Source organism: Balaenoptera borealis (assembly GCF_965194805.1).
Source record: "Balaenoptera borealis genome assembly, chromosome: 5".
Classification (NCBI taxonomy): Eukaryota; Metazoa; Chordata; class Mammalia; order Artiodactyla; family Balaenopteridae; genus Balaenoptera; species Balaenoptera borealis.
The window spans coordinates 13,233,737-13,251,440 of NC_138862.1; the positions used below are offsets into that span (position 1 = coordinate 13,233,737).

Consider the following 17,704-nt stretch of genomic DNA (forward strand, 5'->3'; position numbering starts at 1 on the left):
GCTTGGGGAAGCTGCAGTCCTGCCACTTTCATGTCCACCTCAGTGCTCCTTCTTGGTCATTTTCTAGAACACTCAGCTCTGCTCTGAAACAGCAAATGTGAAAGACGTGGGTGAAAGCACAACTCTGACGATGTGGACAGGCAATAAGAAGAGTTTAAAGAGCTTCAAGATGATACAAATGAACTTATTTACAAAACAGAAACAGATTCACAGACATAGAGACTTATGGTTACCAAAAGGGGAAGGGGGGGATAAATTAGGAGTTTGGGGGTTAACAGATACACACTACTATATATAAAAGTGATAAACAACAAGGACCTACTGTATAGCACAGGGAACTCTACTCAATATTCTGTAATAACCTATTATGGGAAAAGAATCAGAAAAAGAATGGATATATGTATATGTATAACTGAATCACTTTGCTGTATACCTGAAACTAACACAATATTGTAAATCAACTATACTCCAATATAAAATTAAATTAAAAATTAATTAATTAATTAAAAATAAATAAATAAAGAGCTTCAAGAGCTATCCCAGTAAGGAGGGGTAACTATGTCTCTTCCTTGTGGAAGGAAGTCCAGACCAAATGATGTGAAAAATACCTGGGGAACCTCATGTAAATGGGAACCTCGAATAAAAGTAGGTCTGCCATGATGTGGTTTTCCAAGTACAGTTTACAAGGTGGAGCCGGGAGGAGGTCGGACCAAAAAATACATAGCAAGACCCTGCACAGGAGGGCAAGTCACGGCATAGCCAGCATGTCTGGTTACCACTCAGCCCTTTGAGACAAAAGTCTCATACCCCACACTGGTGTTTCGCTCTTCCCTTGAGTTCTGTTTTGGCCTGTCACTGGAGAAATTCCTTTGGGGGTGGGGAGGGGAAAGGAAGTCTCTTTCCCACTCTTATTTTCTATATTATTGTTTATTGTGAGATTCTGCCACACAGCTCTGGCCCAATATCTCAGATGTGGTCAGAATACCTTTCGAATGGGCTTAACTATACTTATATCCAAAGCCAAACCAGAGAGCAGCAATATCTCTTGGAGGATTTTTATTCTTCTGATGTGCAAACCTAGTATCTTTTTGATGAGATTTCCTGATGGGGATGAAATGCCTTGCCTGCCAAGAGGTCTGAAGTGTTCAAAAGCGCCCAAGGGAATGTTTTTAAAAAGAGGCAACAGGATCTCCAGTCCAAACAAATCCAATGAGACTGACTGACATGAAGACCCTTGGGGCCCAGTTCCACCAAGGTGCCTCTGAATCACAGCCGCTCCGGAGAAGGACAGGTACAGAGCCCACAGGCTCCAGCTAGAGATCATTCTCGAATTGCAGGCCTATGCCAAGACCCAGTTCCTGCTCTGTAACTCGCAGTCGAGTTAGGGAGACTGATACATCAACATTCATTCCACAAATGCTTGCAGGTCAGCTCTCTGCCCCAGGCAGTGGAATAGATGCTGGCTCTGGGGCGGGTGGGGAACCAGACAAGGAGCTGCCATCTTGGACTTAGAATTGCGTGAAGGCTGACAACCAGCAAGTCAACAAATAAATAAGCACAGTTCTTTCAAATAGTGAGTGCAGAGGGGATAAGAAAATGCTGAACTCTGCTGCTCTTGACCCCAGAGGAGTTCAATTAAGGGAGACAGAGGACTATAATAAGTACTTGAAGATGGGAGGCCTCTCAGGGGTAAGTATATGTGTGTGAGCTTATCTGTCTTGGCCGGCTGGATATGAGGATAAACTGTGTAGACCAAGAAATGGAGACAAGAATGAACAAAGCACATGCAGAGCCGTTTAGAGCAGCGTTTTCCTGTGTGTGCTAAGTGGAACACGTTTCCCAGGACAAGAATAGATGTTGGGTGAATAAACCTTCTACGGCCAGATAATTTGGGGAGTAGTCACCTGGCATTAAGTGGATGAGGGCTCAGAATGGGGCGCAGGAGACTGTGTCATGTTGTTATTAAAGTCTGAACGGGAGGGATGGTGTGCAGTGGAAAGAGAAAGGCAAATTAGCAATAGAGACGTTTGAAGGGGAAGCAAGATGCAAACGTGGAAAGCCGGATGATGGTGGTGATCGTGATAGAAGACAGGAAGCTGGGAGGAGAGCCAGTTTGGGGGCAGAGGGAAGGGGTGTTAGAGGATGTAACCTGTTTGAGAAACTGGGATGCAGTGCTGCATTGTGGGTCTGTTTGAGGCAGAGCCAACCATCCTTGCTTGGAGGATGCTTGGAGACTGATGAGGGGGAAAACTAAGAGGGCCTCCAAATTGTATCATTTTTGCATTCAAAGGGGTCTTGGACACATGGCTCTTATGGATGGAAACCCCATGGGACACTCCACGAGGTTGTTGTTGGAGACCCCTGAAGAACCTCAGAGTCAAACAGCTTCCAACCTCCCTAAGGCAGCTCGGGCCATTCAGGGCAATGCATGGGGAAGGGCTTCAAATACTAAGCCAAAGTCTACAACTTCTACCCATTGGCTGTGGGACACGACCAGTCAATCCTGTCCCCGCTCACCTCTGCGTGCCTTAATCCTGGCTCTGACACTCACACCTAAAGCTGAACAGCCTGGTACTTAAACAATATCATTTTTCCTGCAGGTGTTTTATGGTACCCAACCCATACAGTGATTCCCAAACTGAGGCCCAGGGACACAACTTCAGGGGCTCAGCAGTCCTACTTTTGCTTTTCTTGTGGTGACAATACTAAAACATTTGACAAAGCCCAACCAGGGACATGGGACGGCTGCCATATAACCCAGTCACCTCCACTGTACACACTTGACTGCAGTGCCTGCTTTTGCATTTGTGTTTACCAACACACACCTTTCTTAAGGTGTGTGCTAAAATATACCACCTTTATTATCATAGGCCAATGAGAAAGGAGCAGAGGTGGACTTAATTTGTCAGTGATGTCTCTATGTTTATATCTGTGGGAAAGAAAGTCTCCTGATGATCTGGAGAGTGTGGTGGTTCCCAAAGTGCGGTCCTCAGACCAGCAGCCGAAGCATCACCTGGGAACTTGTTAGAAATGCAGATTCTTGGGCCCCGCGCCAGACCTACTGAGTTAGAAACTTGGGGGGTGGGGACCCACCCCTCATGTGCTTCCCGTGCACACTCAAGGTTAAAAGCCACTCAAAGAGTGAAAAGTGGTGAGCGAGTGCAGTGATCCCAAGCCAGGACCGAGCAGCTCAAAAAGCCTGTGCCCAGCAGTGAGAACCACACTCAGACTGCGTACAGCAATTCAGCTCCCACCCACAGTAGGCTTGGCCTTTAGTGAATGTTGCTAATTTGATTATTTGGGGGTTCTTTTAGTCTTGGTTAGATTTAACTTGTAAATGAGTTTTGGTTTTTCATTTCTACAGGACCCTAAATAAAAGGAGTTTAATTTTACAGGCATGCACAATAAGTAAAACTTAAATGAAAATCACAAGTCAACACGAGGGGTTACCAAGAATGTTATTCCTTTATAAGAATGAACGATACTGAAGTTTGATGAATATCGCCCTATGACCTTTGCTATTTCCCTTTATCTTTAGGGACGCAGAGCATCCTGTGACAGGCGGGGTGCCTGAAAGAGTGCAGAATGCTACATAAGGTAGCATGTTATGGTAATGGGACGGGGATCCAACTGAAGACGTTTGGTGAGTGTAATATGGGGTCAGAGAACTGACTCTAAAAGCTTTATGAACTTTCTTCCTTCAAGGAGTTCTTAAGACATCAAACTGCTTGTCTCCTTGTCACCCCTGGCTGCAAAAGATGACAGAAATCTCCTCCAGGGCTTCCCTGGTGGCGCAGTGGTTAAGAATCCGTCTGCCAATGCAGGGGACACGGGTTCGAGCCCTGGTCCGGGAAGATCCCACATGCTGCGGAGCAACTAAGCCCGCAAGCCACAACTACTGAGCCTGCGTTCTAGAGCCCGTGAGGCACAACTACTGAGCCCGCGTGCCGCAACTACTGAAGCCCGTGCGCCTAGAGCCCGTGTTCCACAACAAAAGAAGCCACCGCAATGAGAAGCCCGCTCACCAAAACAAAGAGTAGCCCCGCTCACCACAACTAGAGAAAGCCCACGTGCAGCAACAAAGACCCAAAGCAGCCAAAAAAAAAAAAAAAAAAAATCTCCTCCAGTCACTGCCCCTCTCCATGATCTGGCAGTGACCACAGATAAAGGTAGCAGATGCTTGTCTTAAAAATGGTGTCCGTGAACTCTGTGGTCAGACCAGGATCGAGCAAGTGGTTTTTATAGTAATTCTACCTGATTATTTTACCAAACTCACTCCAGGTTTCCATTTCTCTTGGAGGAGTTTATCATCAACAAAATACAGTCGCAAATCTGTAAAGAAGATCCAGCTCTCTCATCCAGCGTCTCTCATCTATAAAATGTGGATAATAATAGTACCTACCTCTCAGGCTGTATGAGGGTCAAATGAACTAAGCTACAGAAAGTGCTGAATGCTGTGCCTGGCATAAATTTACTGCTTGATAAATGTGACCTGTCATTTCATCACAAAACTTTTAAAAACGAGAGATAAAAAGCTACCATTATATTTGTACCTATTGCCAAATAATAATGGAAACGTACATTAATAGTCCTACAGCCACAGGAGATTTGAAAAGGGAAACCAGATTGAGCATCTTAATTCCCCTCCCCTAGAGTTTTCATACACGTTTAATATCTGGATAAAGAGAAATCCAGTCCCTTTGACATTTCGGAAGGATGTGAGAATACCAAGGGAAAAATGTGGAATGCGGTTTATAAACCTCTGTAATCCCATAGAATTAGTAGGAGTTTCAAAACATGTTCAGAATTTCCTGATGTGTCTTTTGAAACATGGCCCATGGGCTTTCTCGCTTCTCCATGGCAGACATGGGGCCCCCAAGAACCACAGATAGTTTTAAAGAAAGAAAGTAATGAGATGCTGGGATAAAGGAGGGCAACAAGCAAATACCATTCAGGGTTTTCCAAGCAGAAAGAAATAAGGATGGAAGCAAATTCAGAGAGACTGGCCAGGTGGAATACTCTGATGTCAAGAAAGAAGGAAAAAGTGCCACTGAAGGGCAGCTAGAAGAAGAGAGGAAGGGGCCCCGGGAAATGTAAATGTGGAATCTTTGGGATTAAATCAGGAGCCAAATTGTGGTCCTGATACTAATCTGAAACACAGAAATATTCCCTGGAGGAAAAGTTGGGGTATCACCTGGCATCTCTGAAAGGAAAGACATAGAGTCACAGCTCCCTGGAGAAGTCGGCCAGCAACTTTAACAAGACACAAGGGACAAAGCAATTGGCAGAGCTACGGTGTCAGGGCAGGGTGTGGATACAGGTTCTCACAGGGCCAGTGGGCAGCCCAGTTTATACCAGAGTGAAACTGAGAGAACCTTCAGCTGACACACCTTGCTTCTGTGTGATTCTTCAAGAAAGAAACTGCCTTGGAAAAATTAAAAATAACTCTCTGCCTAAAAGCAATAGCCTTCCATCTTTCAGTATCAAACTTCTGATTTAAGGTCTTAAAAATAGAGCGGGAACAGATCCATCCATTTGGTAAATCTCAAAGTTCACAACTGCTCCATTAAATGGTCTGTGTTCAGCAAGCAATTATTTTCTTGTGGATTTTAAGGCTTCTCCCCCCCCCCCCCCCACTTTTCCTTTCTTCCTTTTCCTCTTCTATTTTAAATGCACATGCTGGCTACAAAAACAAAAAAGTCTTGTATTTTATAACTGAAAAAGCTCAGAAGCTAAAGAAACCTTCTCTTTGAAAAGCCAAAAGCTCTAAACTACCCAAAAGAAGCCATCAGGCTCCTCTTTCTGCCTGCTTCTCCTGCCATCTTTCATTTTAAGGGGGCCTGAATGAAGAGAAAAGGCTATCCTTCCAGATTTGAGCCCTGGAAGTAGCTGCTGGTGTCTGGTAGTACTTTTACAAAACAGAGTCTGAGGACTGGAACAAATTCTCCCGCTCTCCCTCCTGAATGCTTAGGTCTATATGGGGATAGTAGGGCTGGGAACAAGATGGCACCCCTCGGCCAACTTGTCTACCCAAAGGGACAGCACTGGAGCAGAGATTTCCCACAAAGTGAAAACAGACTCAGTGAGCCTGGGAGGGTGGTCTGGGTGTATTATGCAGGACACTCCACTAAGTACCAGGTCTTCACACAAATGCTTCCCTCACCTCAGATGCCCCCACGAGAGCAGAGAGCAGCTTTGGTGAAAAAATGTTGCATTCTCAATGTTTTGGGGATAGAACTCTCAATTTCCATTTTCCCTACCCTTAGAGATTCACCAAAGTTCTCCCAAGAGCACTGTAATATTTTGAAAATTAAGTTAATTTGGATTCTTTTCATTTAAAAAGTACATCTGCATTAAAGGGTTTTTTAAATTAGCATATATGTCACTCTGAGGAAAAGTCAGTTGCAATAAAAAAAGTTCACTGCACCAGAATAAATATTTAATTTTTGTGTCTGAAGTTTCAAAATTCACTGGAGATAGAGATATAGATATTTCATTCATAGGGGTTAAAGGAAAGAAGTGAATGATTTTAAAGGTATTCATATACAGTTCAAATACAAAAACAATGATCATTGAAAATAACGGGAATTCCCCAAGATGGCACACACCTTTTTCCATTTCCATTGTTAATTCCTGATTCACTAGAGGAGGAGGATCCTGGGGGCTCCATTTGTGGGGAAGAGCTTTCTTTCCCAAGCTTTCCTTGAATGACAAGCTGGTTTTCTTCCTGAGTCAGTGTCAGAAGTCTTGAAGAAAGGCCCCATCCATCTGTCAAGGTCCAAAAAAAACCTCTGGAGACAGGAGTTTGCTTTCATTTTGGAAGCGAAGTCTTCATTTTATTGTTTCAAAACAATAAAAGGGATGTTTTATAATACTGGTGTCTGACCCAGGAAGAAAATTGGTCCCACTTTCACTCGCTTTTTAAACAGCCTTTAAAATTAAATTCTCTTTGGGTTTTCCATTTCCAATGCCGCCAGCAAAGTCGTGGGCACCAAACAGAAACCTAACCAGTATCTCAGACACAACACCCCAAAGCAGTGGAAAAGTAATCTCTTAAAGAAGGTTCTGAAGTTTTGTTTTCTCCAAGATTAAGAGCAAGAGGAATCAGACTTTTCACAACTACCCGCCTTTGCATAGGCTGTTCCCTCTGCCTGGAAAGTTTCCCCTCCTTTTCTCCATCTGGCAAATTCCACGTCATCCCTCAGGAGCAGATTAAAGGCTCCTCTGATGCCTTCTTGAATTTAACCCAGCTGGGCAGCCTCATTTGTTCTCAGCACCGTGCCTCCTGACATGCTCTATTTGTTTTTAGGTGAGACTTCTGGGTCACCTATAAGCAGGTATCTTGGTCAGCTTGGGCTGCCATAACAAAATACCACCGACAGGGTAGTTTAACCACCAGAAATTTATTTTCTCACAGTTCGGGAGGCTGGAAGTCTGGATCAGGGTGCCAGCGTGGCCAGGTTCTGGGGAGGTCTCTTTTCCTGGCTTGTAGACGGCCACCTTCTCCCCGTGTCCTCACATGTCAGGGAGTGAGCAAGCTCTTCTTAAAAGAACACCAATGCCATCATGAAGGCTCCACCCTCATGACCTCCCAAAGGCCTCACCTCCAAATACCATCACACTGGGGGTTAGGGCTACAAAATATGAATTTTGGGGGGAACACACTTTTCCATAGGAGTAGATAAGTATGTTCAATCGCAAAACAAACAAACAAACAAAAAGCAAAGGCCACAAATTCCTTGCTACTCCCCCATCAGGGGGTGGAATCTATCTCTTCTCTTGACTCTGGGCTTGGCCATGCACTCTGCTTTGCCCAAAGAGACATGAGAAAAGGTGACACAGAGGCCTCTTGAAAAGTGCTTCTGCACCAAGGCTTGTCCTCTCTTGCTCCAGGGACTCTCCCACCATTATGTGAATGAAATTCTACATGTTGGTGGTTTTCTTTTGTTTCTGGTTTTCATGCAGCCAATAATATATGGGGAACAGCAAGGACTGAGACTTCGGTATATGGTCTGACCTTTTGGTGACCTCTGCTGGGGGGCTGTGAGGGGTGACCAAGACTTCAGCTAGTCCGTTTCACTTGTCAATTAGTGCACTTGATTCACTGGGAAGGAGAATGGCTCTTGGGATCTGGAGTGGTGAGTTTTTACTCACCTTTCACCTTTGCTGAGATTGCAGAGCTTAAACAAAGGAAATCTCACAATTCTGGAGGCGCAGAGTCTGTGATGAAGGTGTTGGCAGTGTTGGTGTCTCCGGAGGGCAGTGAATGAGCATCTGTTCCTTGCTGCTCCCCGAGCCTCTGGTGGTTTGCTGGCCACCTGGGGTTCCTTGGCTTCTAGATGCATCACCCTGATCCCTGCTTTCATTGTCACATAGTCTTCTCTCTGTGTCCAAATTTCCCCTTTATGTGAGGACACAATCATATTGGACTACAGCCCATCCTAATGACCTCATTTAGCTCATTAAAGACCCGATCTCTAAGTAAGGTCATATTCTGAGGTCCTGGGGTTTAGGACTCCAACATACCTTTTTCTGGAGGGACACAATTCAATCCATAACTTTTTGTTACCCACCTGCTTATAATTGTCCAATAGTCTCTCACTACCTTTAGGGCAAAATTCAAACCCCTTCCCACCCCTTCCCACTCTACAGCCTTCACACATCCTGTTCTGTCTGCCTACAGCCTTCTCCCACACCTTCTTCTTCCCATAGCTGATTCTTCTCATCCTTAGGATTTGGCCTTGAGGTCTTCTCAAGAGGCCACCCCCATCCTTGTGACCTGCACCCCGTCCACTTCTTCCACAGCCATTACCGCACTGAGTTTACAGCTTTTTAAAAAATTGTCCGTCTGCCCCACTAGTTTGTAAACCCTACAAGAGGAAGTACAACATAGTAGAAGCAGTAGAGGGTGACGATTAAAGGCAGACTCCAGAGTCAAACCACCTCAGTCCATCTTGGCTTGATCGCGCACCAGCTGTGTGTGTTATCTGGGCAAGTGCCTTCAGCTTTTCATGCCTCAGTGTCCTCATCTGTAAAGTGGGACAACAGAGCACTCCCTTGAAGTGCTGTGAGGCAGACGAGATGAGCTAAAACCCGCAGAGCCCTTGGAACGCTGCTCGTCACTCGGTGGGAGGTACGTGAGGGTTAACAGCGATCATTACAGGAGCAGGACGGACCATTGTGCACTCGGAACTCGGCACAGGGCCTGACTCCACAAATATCTGCCGAATGAACAAATCTCTAGTAAGCCAATATAGGGCTCACATAGCTTCCTTTTGTTTTTTAAGCTTTATCAACAGCTTCTAAAAAGGGCCGAGTTTATACCATCCCTGTGAATTAGGCGTTGGTCATGTGGTCTCTTCCCCTAGGGAATGTTCCAGAGAGTCAGCTAACGCAGAGCTGCTCTGGGGAAACCTCGTTTCTAAGAAGGAATAAAACACGACCCTTTGTGGCTGAGCAAGGGTAAGAATTTACTCCACCTCAACTCCCCACCTCAGGGCACCGGAACAGGAACTCGGGGGGCTGCGGTTTCTGGTTTACCTGGACGCATCCCACACGGGCCTCCAGAGCTTTGCCGTGATCAGCTGAAGCCCAGTGTCTGTAAAGTGTATAACCGTTTATCAAAGGCTTTCACATACATTACTTGATGGTATCATGACTAAGAATATGGCCCGATTAGAGCTTTCAGGAGACTTTCAGCTGCACATCCTCTTCTTGAAAAAAATGCGATTAAGTGGAGGTTAGCAAAGAAGTGTCCAGCTGCCCCAGACACAGCCTCACCAGGCCAGCAGCCAGGGTGGGAGCGGGAGGCGAAGAGTCCGGGCGTCCTGGTCTCGGGTCATCTCCATTCCTCCTGCAGCTTCCCCTTCACCTGCCCTCCTCCGAGGCCACCATTACTTCTGGGTAGAGTCACTGGATGGCTGGCGACACAGCAGGTGGCAATGGACCAAGTCCCTTTATTTTATTTTATTTATTTATTGTTTAATTTATCTTTGGTTGCGTTGGGTCTTCGTTGCTGTGTGCGGGCTTTCTCTAGTTGCGGCGAGCAGGGGCTACTCTTCGTTGTGGTGCACAGGCTTCTCATTGCGGTGGCTTTTCTTGTTGCGGAGCACGGGCTCGAGGCGCGCGGGCTTCCGTAGTTGTGGCACACAGGCTCAGCAGTTGGGGCTCGCGGGCTCTAGAGCTCAGGCTCAGCAGTTGTGGTGCACGGGCTTAGTTACTCCGTAGAATGTGGGATCTTCCCGGACCAGGGCTCGAACCCGTGTCCCTTGCATTGGCAAGCGGATTCTTAACCACTGTGCCCCCAGGGAAGTCCCAAGTCCCTTTATTTTAATCATGGGGCCCCAAAACTAAGAAATGGAGCATCTGTGGTCACTAAATGTGGATTCCTTTCCCGCGTCAAGGGACTTGGAAGAAGAGGTAGGAACAAAGTCCGAGCTTAATACTGACCCTCGGATGGTGCTGCCTTTTGCAGCCTGTGCTTTTCATTTTCCTTTATATTTCCCCACACAGGATAAATGATTTGTCCCCATCTTAGTGTTAGCACAAGGGGACGAGTGACCCCAGGCTGGTTATAAGGCCAGGCGCTCTCCTACAGCTCTGACAATCCACTGGCTCCTTCCTTCCTTCCTTCTACCAGCAGTTCTAGACTTTGCGGAGATGCCCGCTTTGTTAGTCACGGGCCAGAAAGGGTCCCTCTCACACAGGCTGAGCTTCATCACCATGACAACCAGGGATGACACTGTATTGTCCAGTCCCCTCGAGAGCAGGACCTCAAGAGCAAACTGTCACCTCTTCTCCAACCTCCCTTTCCCTCTGATCACTATGTCGCCCACCCCACTGCCTGTCACCACAGTTACGTGACACCCCTGAACCCCTGGTCTTTCAGACTCCCCATTCTCCACATTTTTTTTTTTTTTTTGGTACACAAATCATCCCTCTCAAAGCTTTCCATTTAGCCTAAATACGTTCCCTAACTGTTAAGGAGAGAGAATGACTATAGACTCAAACTTTCATATTCACCCATTAATAAATAAATACTTATTAAGGGCAGATTACGTGCCAGACACTTATGACACCAAGAATGGATTTCACCTGTGTATTGACTCTGACGCATTGGTGTTGGCTGCCTGGGGGGTTGTGTTGAGAAGGATTCTGAGGCCCACCTGGGCACAGTATAAAAAGAGTCTGTGACTAGCGCTGCCAGTCTCACCACCCAGCGCACCTCAGAGAGAAGGGATCTTCTGCCTCTGCTTCCTTCCGCCACTCCCCCCACCCCAGTGGCCCCCCAGCAGGTCAGCAGCACACGGCACCCTCTCCACCTGCAGCCTTCACACATCCTCTGGAGAGAGGGAAGGAACCGGGAGCTCGGGCTGAGGCGTGAACAGCCCTGAGTGCCAAGCGCAGCTCCCACACCTACAGGCTGGGGGGCTCTGGGCCACACTAACCACAGAGCTGCCCTCCTGTCTGTGTAAAAGAGGGTAAGAGCCGGCCTCACAGGTTGTCCTGAGGAGCAAAGGGGACAGTTAACTCCGAGCCCTCAGCAACGGAAGCTGATCCCCCACTCACTGGTCTCACCCGCTGGCTGAACAGGCAGAGCTGCGGTTCCAGGGAGAGCTGGCCCTTTCTGGGAAAGTTCAGGGAATTCTGGTGCCCTCAGAATCTCAGTCTCGTCTCTGGTTCCTCTGAATAATCTCCAACCAGAACTTCCTGAAATCCCCTCACTGCCTCACATTCCTTTGTCTGCTTCCTCTGCCAGCTTTAGCCCCTGACCCTCTAGCTTCTGTTCACCTGGATGAAGTGCCTGTCCCTCCCTCCCTCTTTCCCTCCCTCCCTCCCTTCTCTCCTTTTCCTCCTTCCTTCCTTCTTCCCTCCCTCCCTCCCTCCATCCCTCTCCAGCCCAGGCTCTGTGCCAGGTGCTGAGGCATCCCTGGAACAAGAGATGGACTCTGCAGTGGTGACACTGGATTAACAGTGGAATGTGGGAGTGGACGGGCCATTCAAAGAGCTGGGAAATGGCATTCCAGGCAAAAGCAACAGCAAGTGTTGGCCAGGGGGGAGGGGGATGGGGGGGTTGAGCAAAATAGGTGAAGGGGATTAAGAGGCACAAACTTCCAGTTATAAAATAAATAAGTTACTGAGATGTAATCTACAGCATAGGGAATATAGTCAATAATATGGCAATAACTTTGTACAGTGACAGATGGTTGCTAGACTTATTGTGTTGATCAATTTGTAATATACATAAATGTCGAACCACTCACTATGTTGTACACCTGAAACTAATACGATATTATACGCCAACTATACTTCAATAAAAGAAAAGAAATAGCGAGTGCAAAGCCCAGAGGTGGGGAAGACAAAACAGAAGCTGACATGTGTGAAGAGCCGTGAGCAGAGGGTGGGGTGATAGGTGCAGAGGCAGGAGAGGTGAGCAGACCCGTGAGGTCTGGGGCCAGGCCCCAAGGCTGGGATTTATGCTGATGCTGACGGAAAGCTTTGGGAGACTCCAAGCAGGGGAAGGACATGAGTGACTCGTGAAACCAGAACATGATCTCGGCGAGGGCACAGCTCTGTTTTCCTCCCTTCCAGCACGTTAATGAATTTTAATAAAGGCCTTTTGGGCAGTTGATGGAGAAAAGACAGAAAGAACAGAGATGGAAGTCAGGACCCCAAAGAATCACTGCATATATATCCCAGAGCCTATCATTATAATTCATGCTCATCAAATACTCAAAGGTTATTTCATAAGAAGGGGACAGCGGAGACAGCAGGAGGGAGCATTCAGTCTTAGAAGCTCAATAACTCACATGGACCAGACATCGATTTTGGGGCCGTATTTCTTCCTGGCGAGGAGTTCGGGCGCAGCGTACGCGGGGCTGCCACACTGTGTGCTGAACGGGTCGGAGTGGCCCAGGATCCCGGCACAGTTGCTCAAGCCAAAGTCTGCAAGGAGGGGAGGACAAAACCAGCCCGGAATTAGAAAACCATGGAAATGAAAAAGGGGGGAGGGTTGGGGGAAGCAGCAGGAAAGGAAACATTCTCTCGGGCTAACACATCATTTCACATCCAAAAGGAAACCCAGCAGCTGTGAACCGTAACCTCTGGATATGGGTCTCAAGACAAAAGTTCCCTTGCTGAACTGGAAACATTTTCTATCAGGCCTCACAGTCAAATCCAGCGAGAGCTAAAAAGTATGTTGAACCAAAACATATTTTCATCAAATCTTGGAAATGAGTCATCCAGAAAAAAGACAGGCTTGCTTTCTAGGACTAAGGCAGAAGGAGAAAACGAGCAGAAGTCCTTGGAGTCAGCCTGCTGGCTTCCAAGTGGCCAAGTGGGAAAAAGCCGAAGGAAGATTGATTTTCTCTGGCTGGTGTTGGTGTCACCCCAGGTGACATGCGATCCCACTAGTTAGGGCTGACTTTTTTGGCTGAATGCTTTCATTTTATGCACGTCTCTTAAAAATGCTCCCAATGCATGAGGCAACATATGGTGATTTGAAGAGGGGGGAAAAATACACCCAACGATTTAGACAAGGCTGAGTGTTGGCCGGAAAAATAACGCCGGAAAGATAGCAATGAGAACTAGACTAAATGACGTCGTAGCATTGCTTTGTTCCTGGATGATTAAGGCAGGGGGGAGGAAGAAAGAAGCACCCAGTGCATCTAAAGCCATACTGGGTCCATTGTGCCTTTTGTGCTGTGTTTACTTTTGACCTTACAGATCCTGCAACTGACAGGTCATTAGAGGGCTGTTAGTGTTAGGTCCTCATCTGATATCTTTCCTCAATCTTTGTTGATTGCAGAATTAAGAGCATGGCTCCTCCTTTGAACTTCAATGTAAATATTATGGTTTTGGTCCCCAAACAGAAGGCTCAGCCCCCGGGGCTCAGTCAGAAAGGGGCTGTGGTCAGAGACAGGCTCCACATCGGGAACAAAACCCTTGCACTTTCTCAACTGGCAAGATATACATCTAATTTCGTTGACTGTTTTCTCCTTGAGGCTAACACGTCTCCACCTGCAGAGCTACGACTCTTGTGAAAGCTGTAGAAAAGCTCAGGAAAGGAGAGACATAGGGTGGGTCAGCGCTGCGAGCCCACAAAGTTACTCACACACCACAGGTCAAGATGCACCACCAAAAATTCTCCCCACAGTCGCTGGTGTAAGCTGTATAAGGAAAGAGCGCTTCTGAATAGAACCCCAGGACTTCCCTGGTGGCTCAGTGGTTAGGAATCCGCCTGCCAATGCCCGGCACACGGGTTCGAGCCCTGGTCCGGGAAGATCCCACAGGCCGCGGAGCAACTAAGCCCGTGCGCCACAACTACTGAGCCTGTGCTCTAGAGCCCGCGAGCCACAACTACTGAGCCCGTGTGCCACAACTACTGAAGCCTGCATGCCTAGAGCCCGTGCTCCGCAACAAGAGAAGCCACCACGATGAGAGGCCCACCCATGGCAACGAAGAGTAGCCCCTGCTCACCGCAACTAGAAAAAGCCCGCATGCAGCAACGAAGACCCAAAGCAGCCAAAAATAAATTTTAAAAAAATAAAATTTAAAAAAATAAATAAATAGAACCCCATCCAAGCAGAGCTCTGAAAACACGTCAAGGCTCTGAAGATCACCCAAACTCTTCAGCTCAAGACTGGAATGAAGAATCAGAACCAAAATCGGGGTGAGCAAACCAACCAGGAATGCTGCCTGTTCACATACTTGACTCTTCTTTTGTTTGGAAGAGTTTTTTAAAATATGATTTTATTCCTTTCTCTTAATCTCCCTCCTCCTCTCTTCCTCTGCTCTCTACTCTTGCGCTCCCACCCTGACAAATAGGGGGACAAAAGGCCCCGATTTCTTTTCCCATCGGCCCAGCCTGCACTAGCAGACCGCACATAACCTGCCCAAAAAGGCCCTTCAGGGGCTCCACGGCTCTCTCGGATTAGGAGGAGATCTCTGTTCAGAAGGATCTGAGGGCCCTGCTCTCGGGTCCCACCCTGTGGTATCACTGAAGTGGGAGAAATGGGGGGATCATAAGTAGAAAAATCATACTGAGCTTTAAACTGAAGGGCCACTTAAAACTCCCAAAGGAAATTTAAGGAAACAACCAATGTGTAAAGAACACCCACCATGGTAAGATGGAGAGGTAGCACCATGGAATACACATCAGATTAACCGGGCCAACATTTCAAGGAAAATTTCTTTAACAGTCATGTTAGAGGCTCAGTCTCCTAAGAGCCCCTAAACTAAAAGCCTCCCTTTCGAATCTCCGTGGGGTTCCATTAACTCCTTCAATTACTCCCTCACCTCCTGACTTGGGGTCTACAACAAAGTGCTTGATCTTAAAAGAGGGCAGGGGAGGGGAGATAAGAGACCAGATCACCCCCCTTTGCTCCCAGGCAAGCTTGTGCACACAGCCTCTTGCCTTGTCTTAAGTTTCAAGAAGATAAATAAGCAGAGGATCTGGGGAATGGAGAAGATAAAATCTACATTTTAAGTGACTTATGTTGACCTAGCCGAAAGGGTTTAATTTAAAATATATTGTAGAGAAATAACTAATATGTTTCACATTCATAACTGTAGTTATTAAAATTTTACACATATGCCTATAATTAGAATTGTGAAACTAGGGAGTATTTCGCCTCCCGGTAATGTCACATGGGTCTGCCTCAATTAGATTTGGTAAACACATAAGCCAATTATCACTCAATTTTCTGGGAGCTACGCAATGAATTTCAAAAGACATCCAAATGAACGCTGTTTTGGAAAACTGAAGTGCAAAATCGTTTTAAGTTGTGGCTGATACATTTTAAGATTATACTAAACTAAAAACATCAAACTGCTTTTTTTTTTTTTTAAAGGGGGTGCGGGGGGGGGGGGGGGGGGGGGGGGAGGATCCTGATTAAATCAAATCTCATTCCAGCTAATTCTAGTTAACTTGAAACATGGCTTAAGTAAATTTATTTAAATCAGATTATTTCAAAGAGAAACTATTAAGAGAAAATGGTAATAGCTATAATCAACCTTTGAATAAACAACTAGGTAATTCCTTTGAAGAAAAGGTTCAAAGGACTTTGAAGTTGCAAAAGGACAGTTGTAGAGACATTTGATCCAAATTGCCCAACCCAGGGGCAAGAAAACCCACAAGACCATGGGCCTTCCTTGCCTCCAGCATCTTCCCTCCCCTCCTTCGGCCTCCTCTTTATGAAAAAAATGAGGAAACGCAGATTCTGCTAAACAAAACGCAATTCCCAGCTGCCCTCTGGGATGGCATAATGTCTCCTTCCATTAGGACGTGCGTTAGCACTCTTTGGTTTTAGCTGATCATGAGAGAATTAGGCGCCAAGTGAAAAGTTCTAACAAAGGGACATCTAATTATCAGAGCCTCCTTTTGAACAATTTTGGGAATTCCAGTTTCTGACACCTGGTTTCTGACATGGCCCATTTTGTCTGGATTAGCTGAAATCCCTGCGTGGGTACCAATCCAGCGGTTGCCGAGCTGGGAGATGATGACTGAGTAAAATGGCCCCTGCTATCCAAAGGGTCCACCACTCATCCCAAGGCAACTGTGGGCTCTAATTTAGGTCCATCCTGTCTTCATCTTATTTGTACAGGTCTCCTCTAAGAGGGTTTATCATGTGGCCAATCTGTGAGCTACTTATTAAATGCATCTGCTGTTGACAGAGATTGGTTCTTCGAGGTACTTCTCAGCAATGAAAAGATCTGTGCTTTTCAACACTGTATACTCTCACAAATGGTCGTCTAGGGCTATCATTTGAAGAGAGACAAGGGAAAGCAAGCACAGGGGCAGACAGTGAGGCAAAGTGAAGGGAAGAAACAGTGTAGGGGATGATGGGTGGGTAGGGAGACCCCCTGCCGGTGGCCTGCACTTTGCTGGAGTTACCAGCCTCAGTATAGACGGTGCGCAGGGAAAGTGGATTATTCTAACTCGTACAGTCATGGACATCCAGCCTTCACACAGCCTGTTCTCTTACAATCTCTGCAGCTTTAGGGCAACTCTGTGACTGTCACCTACACACTTTCCAAAGACAAGTTCCAGGTCACCCTGCCAGGGAACCTAAAAAACAATCTCCTTTCCTCCGTTCCTCACCACCCCCCTCACCAGGACATGCCTTTGTTTAATGCCGCAGATCCCGGAAACCAGGACCAGAAAGACATCCTGCAGGCATTTCAATGTCTGCCTTGTTTAGTGCTGCTGCATTTGGCCCTCAGGACAACTCAGATGCAATAGTAAAACAATTTGATTAAAAAAAAAACTCTTTGAATCATCCAGGAATCTTTTAACAATACCTCCTATAAAATCTTTGGGGGAAAAAAACTGGTTTCCTCTTAATTGTTAATCTCCTAATAATGGGTGTATTTATCAACACCTGTCAGTGGTGCCTAATCACCCAGCCAAGGGGTCTGGAGTCCCTTGCAGCCTCTTGCCTGTTACTGGGTTGGAAGCCAACTGGGCTTCCAAAGAATATAATTGGTCACTTGAATGATACGTTTTAGAAAGTCTTGAGATGGTTTTCAGTATTTGACAAACAAAATTTCCTTCTTGGGTACAAAAGTTAAAATTCACAAAGTTCTATTGATCCTTCTCTTTTCTTCTAATATAAAGTTTTTTCAAGCCATTGAGCTGGAAGGAATTACTTGCACTTGAGGTGGGAAAAGAAAGAAAGGAATAAAAGATGATGCTAACATCTGG

At 46.4% G+C, this 17,704-nt stretch overlaps 1 protein-coding gene across 4 annotated transcripts in view; it reads right to left on the bottom strand.

The window, feature by feature from the left end:
- The window catches only part of HUNK (hormonally up-regulated Neu-associated kinase), a 106,299-nt gene that overhangs the window by 34,686 nt on the left and 53,909 nt on the right, over window positions 1–17,704 (bottom strand). For all 4 annotated transcript variants that reach the window (XM_082393672.1, XM_082393671.1, XM_082393670.1 and 1 more), the window contains exon 4: window positions 12,810–12,945. In XM_082393672.1, coding sequence (XP_082249798.1) covers window positions 12,810–12,945 — 136 coding nt within the window. The remainder of the gene's footprint in view (window positions 1–12,809; window positions 12,946–17,704) is intronic.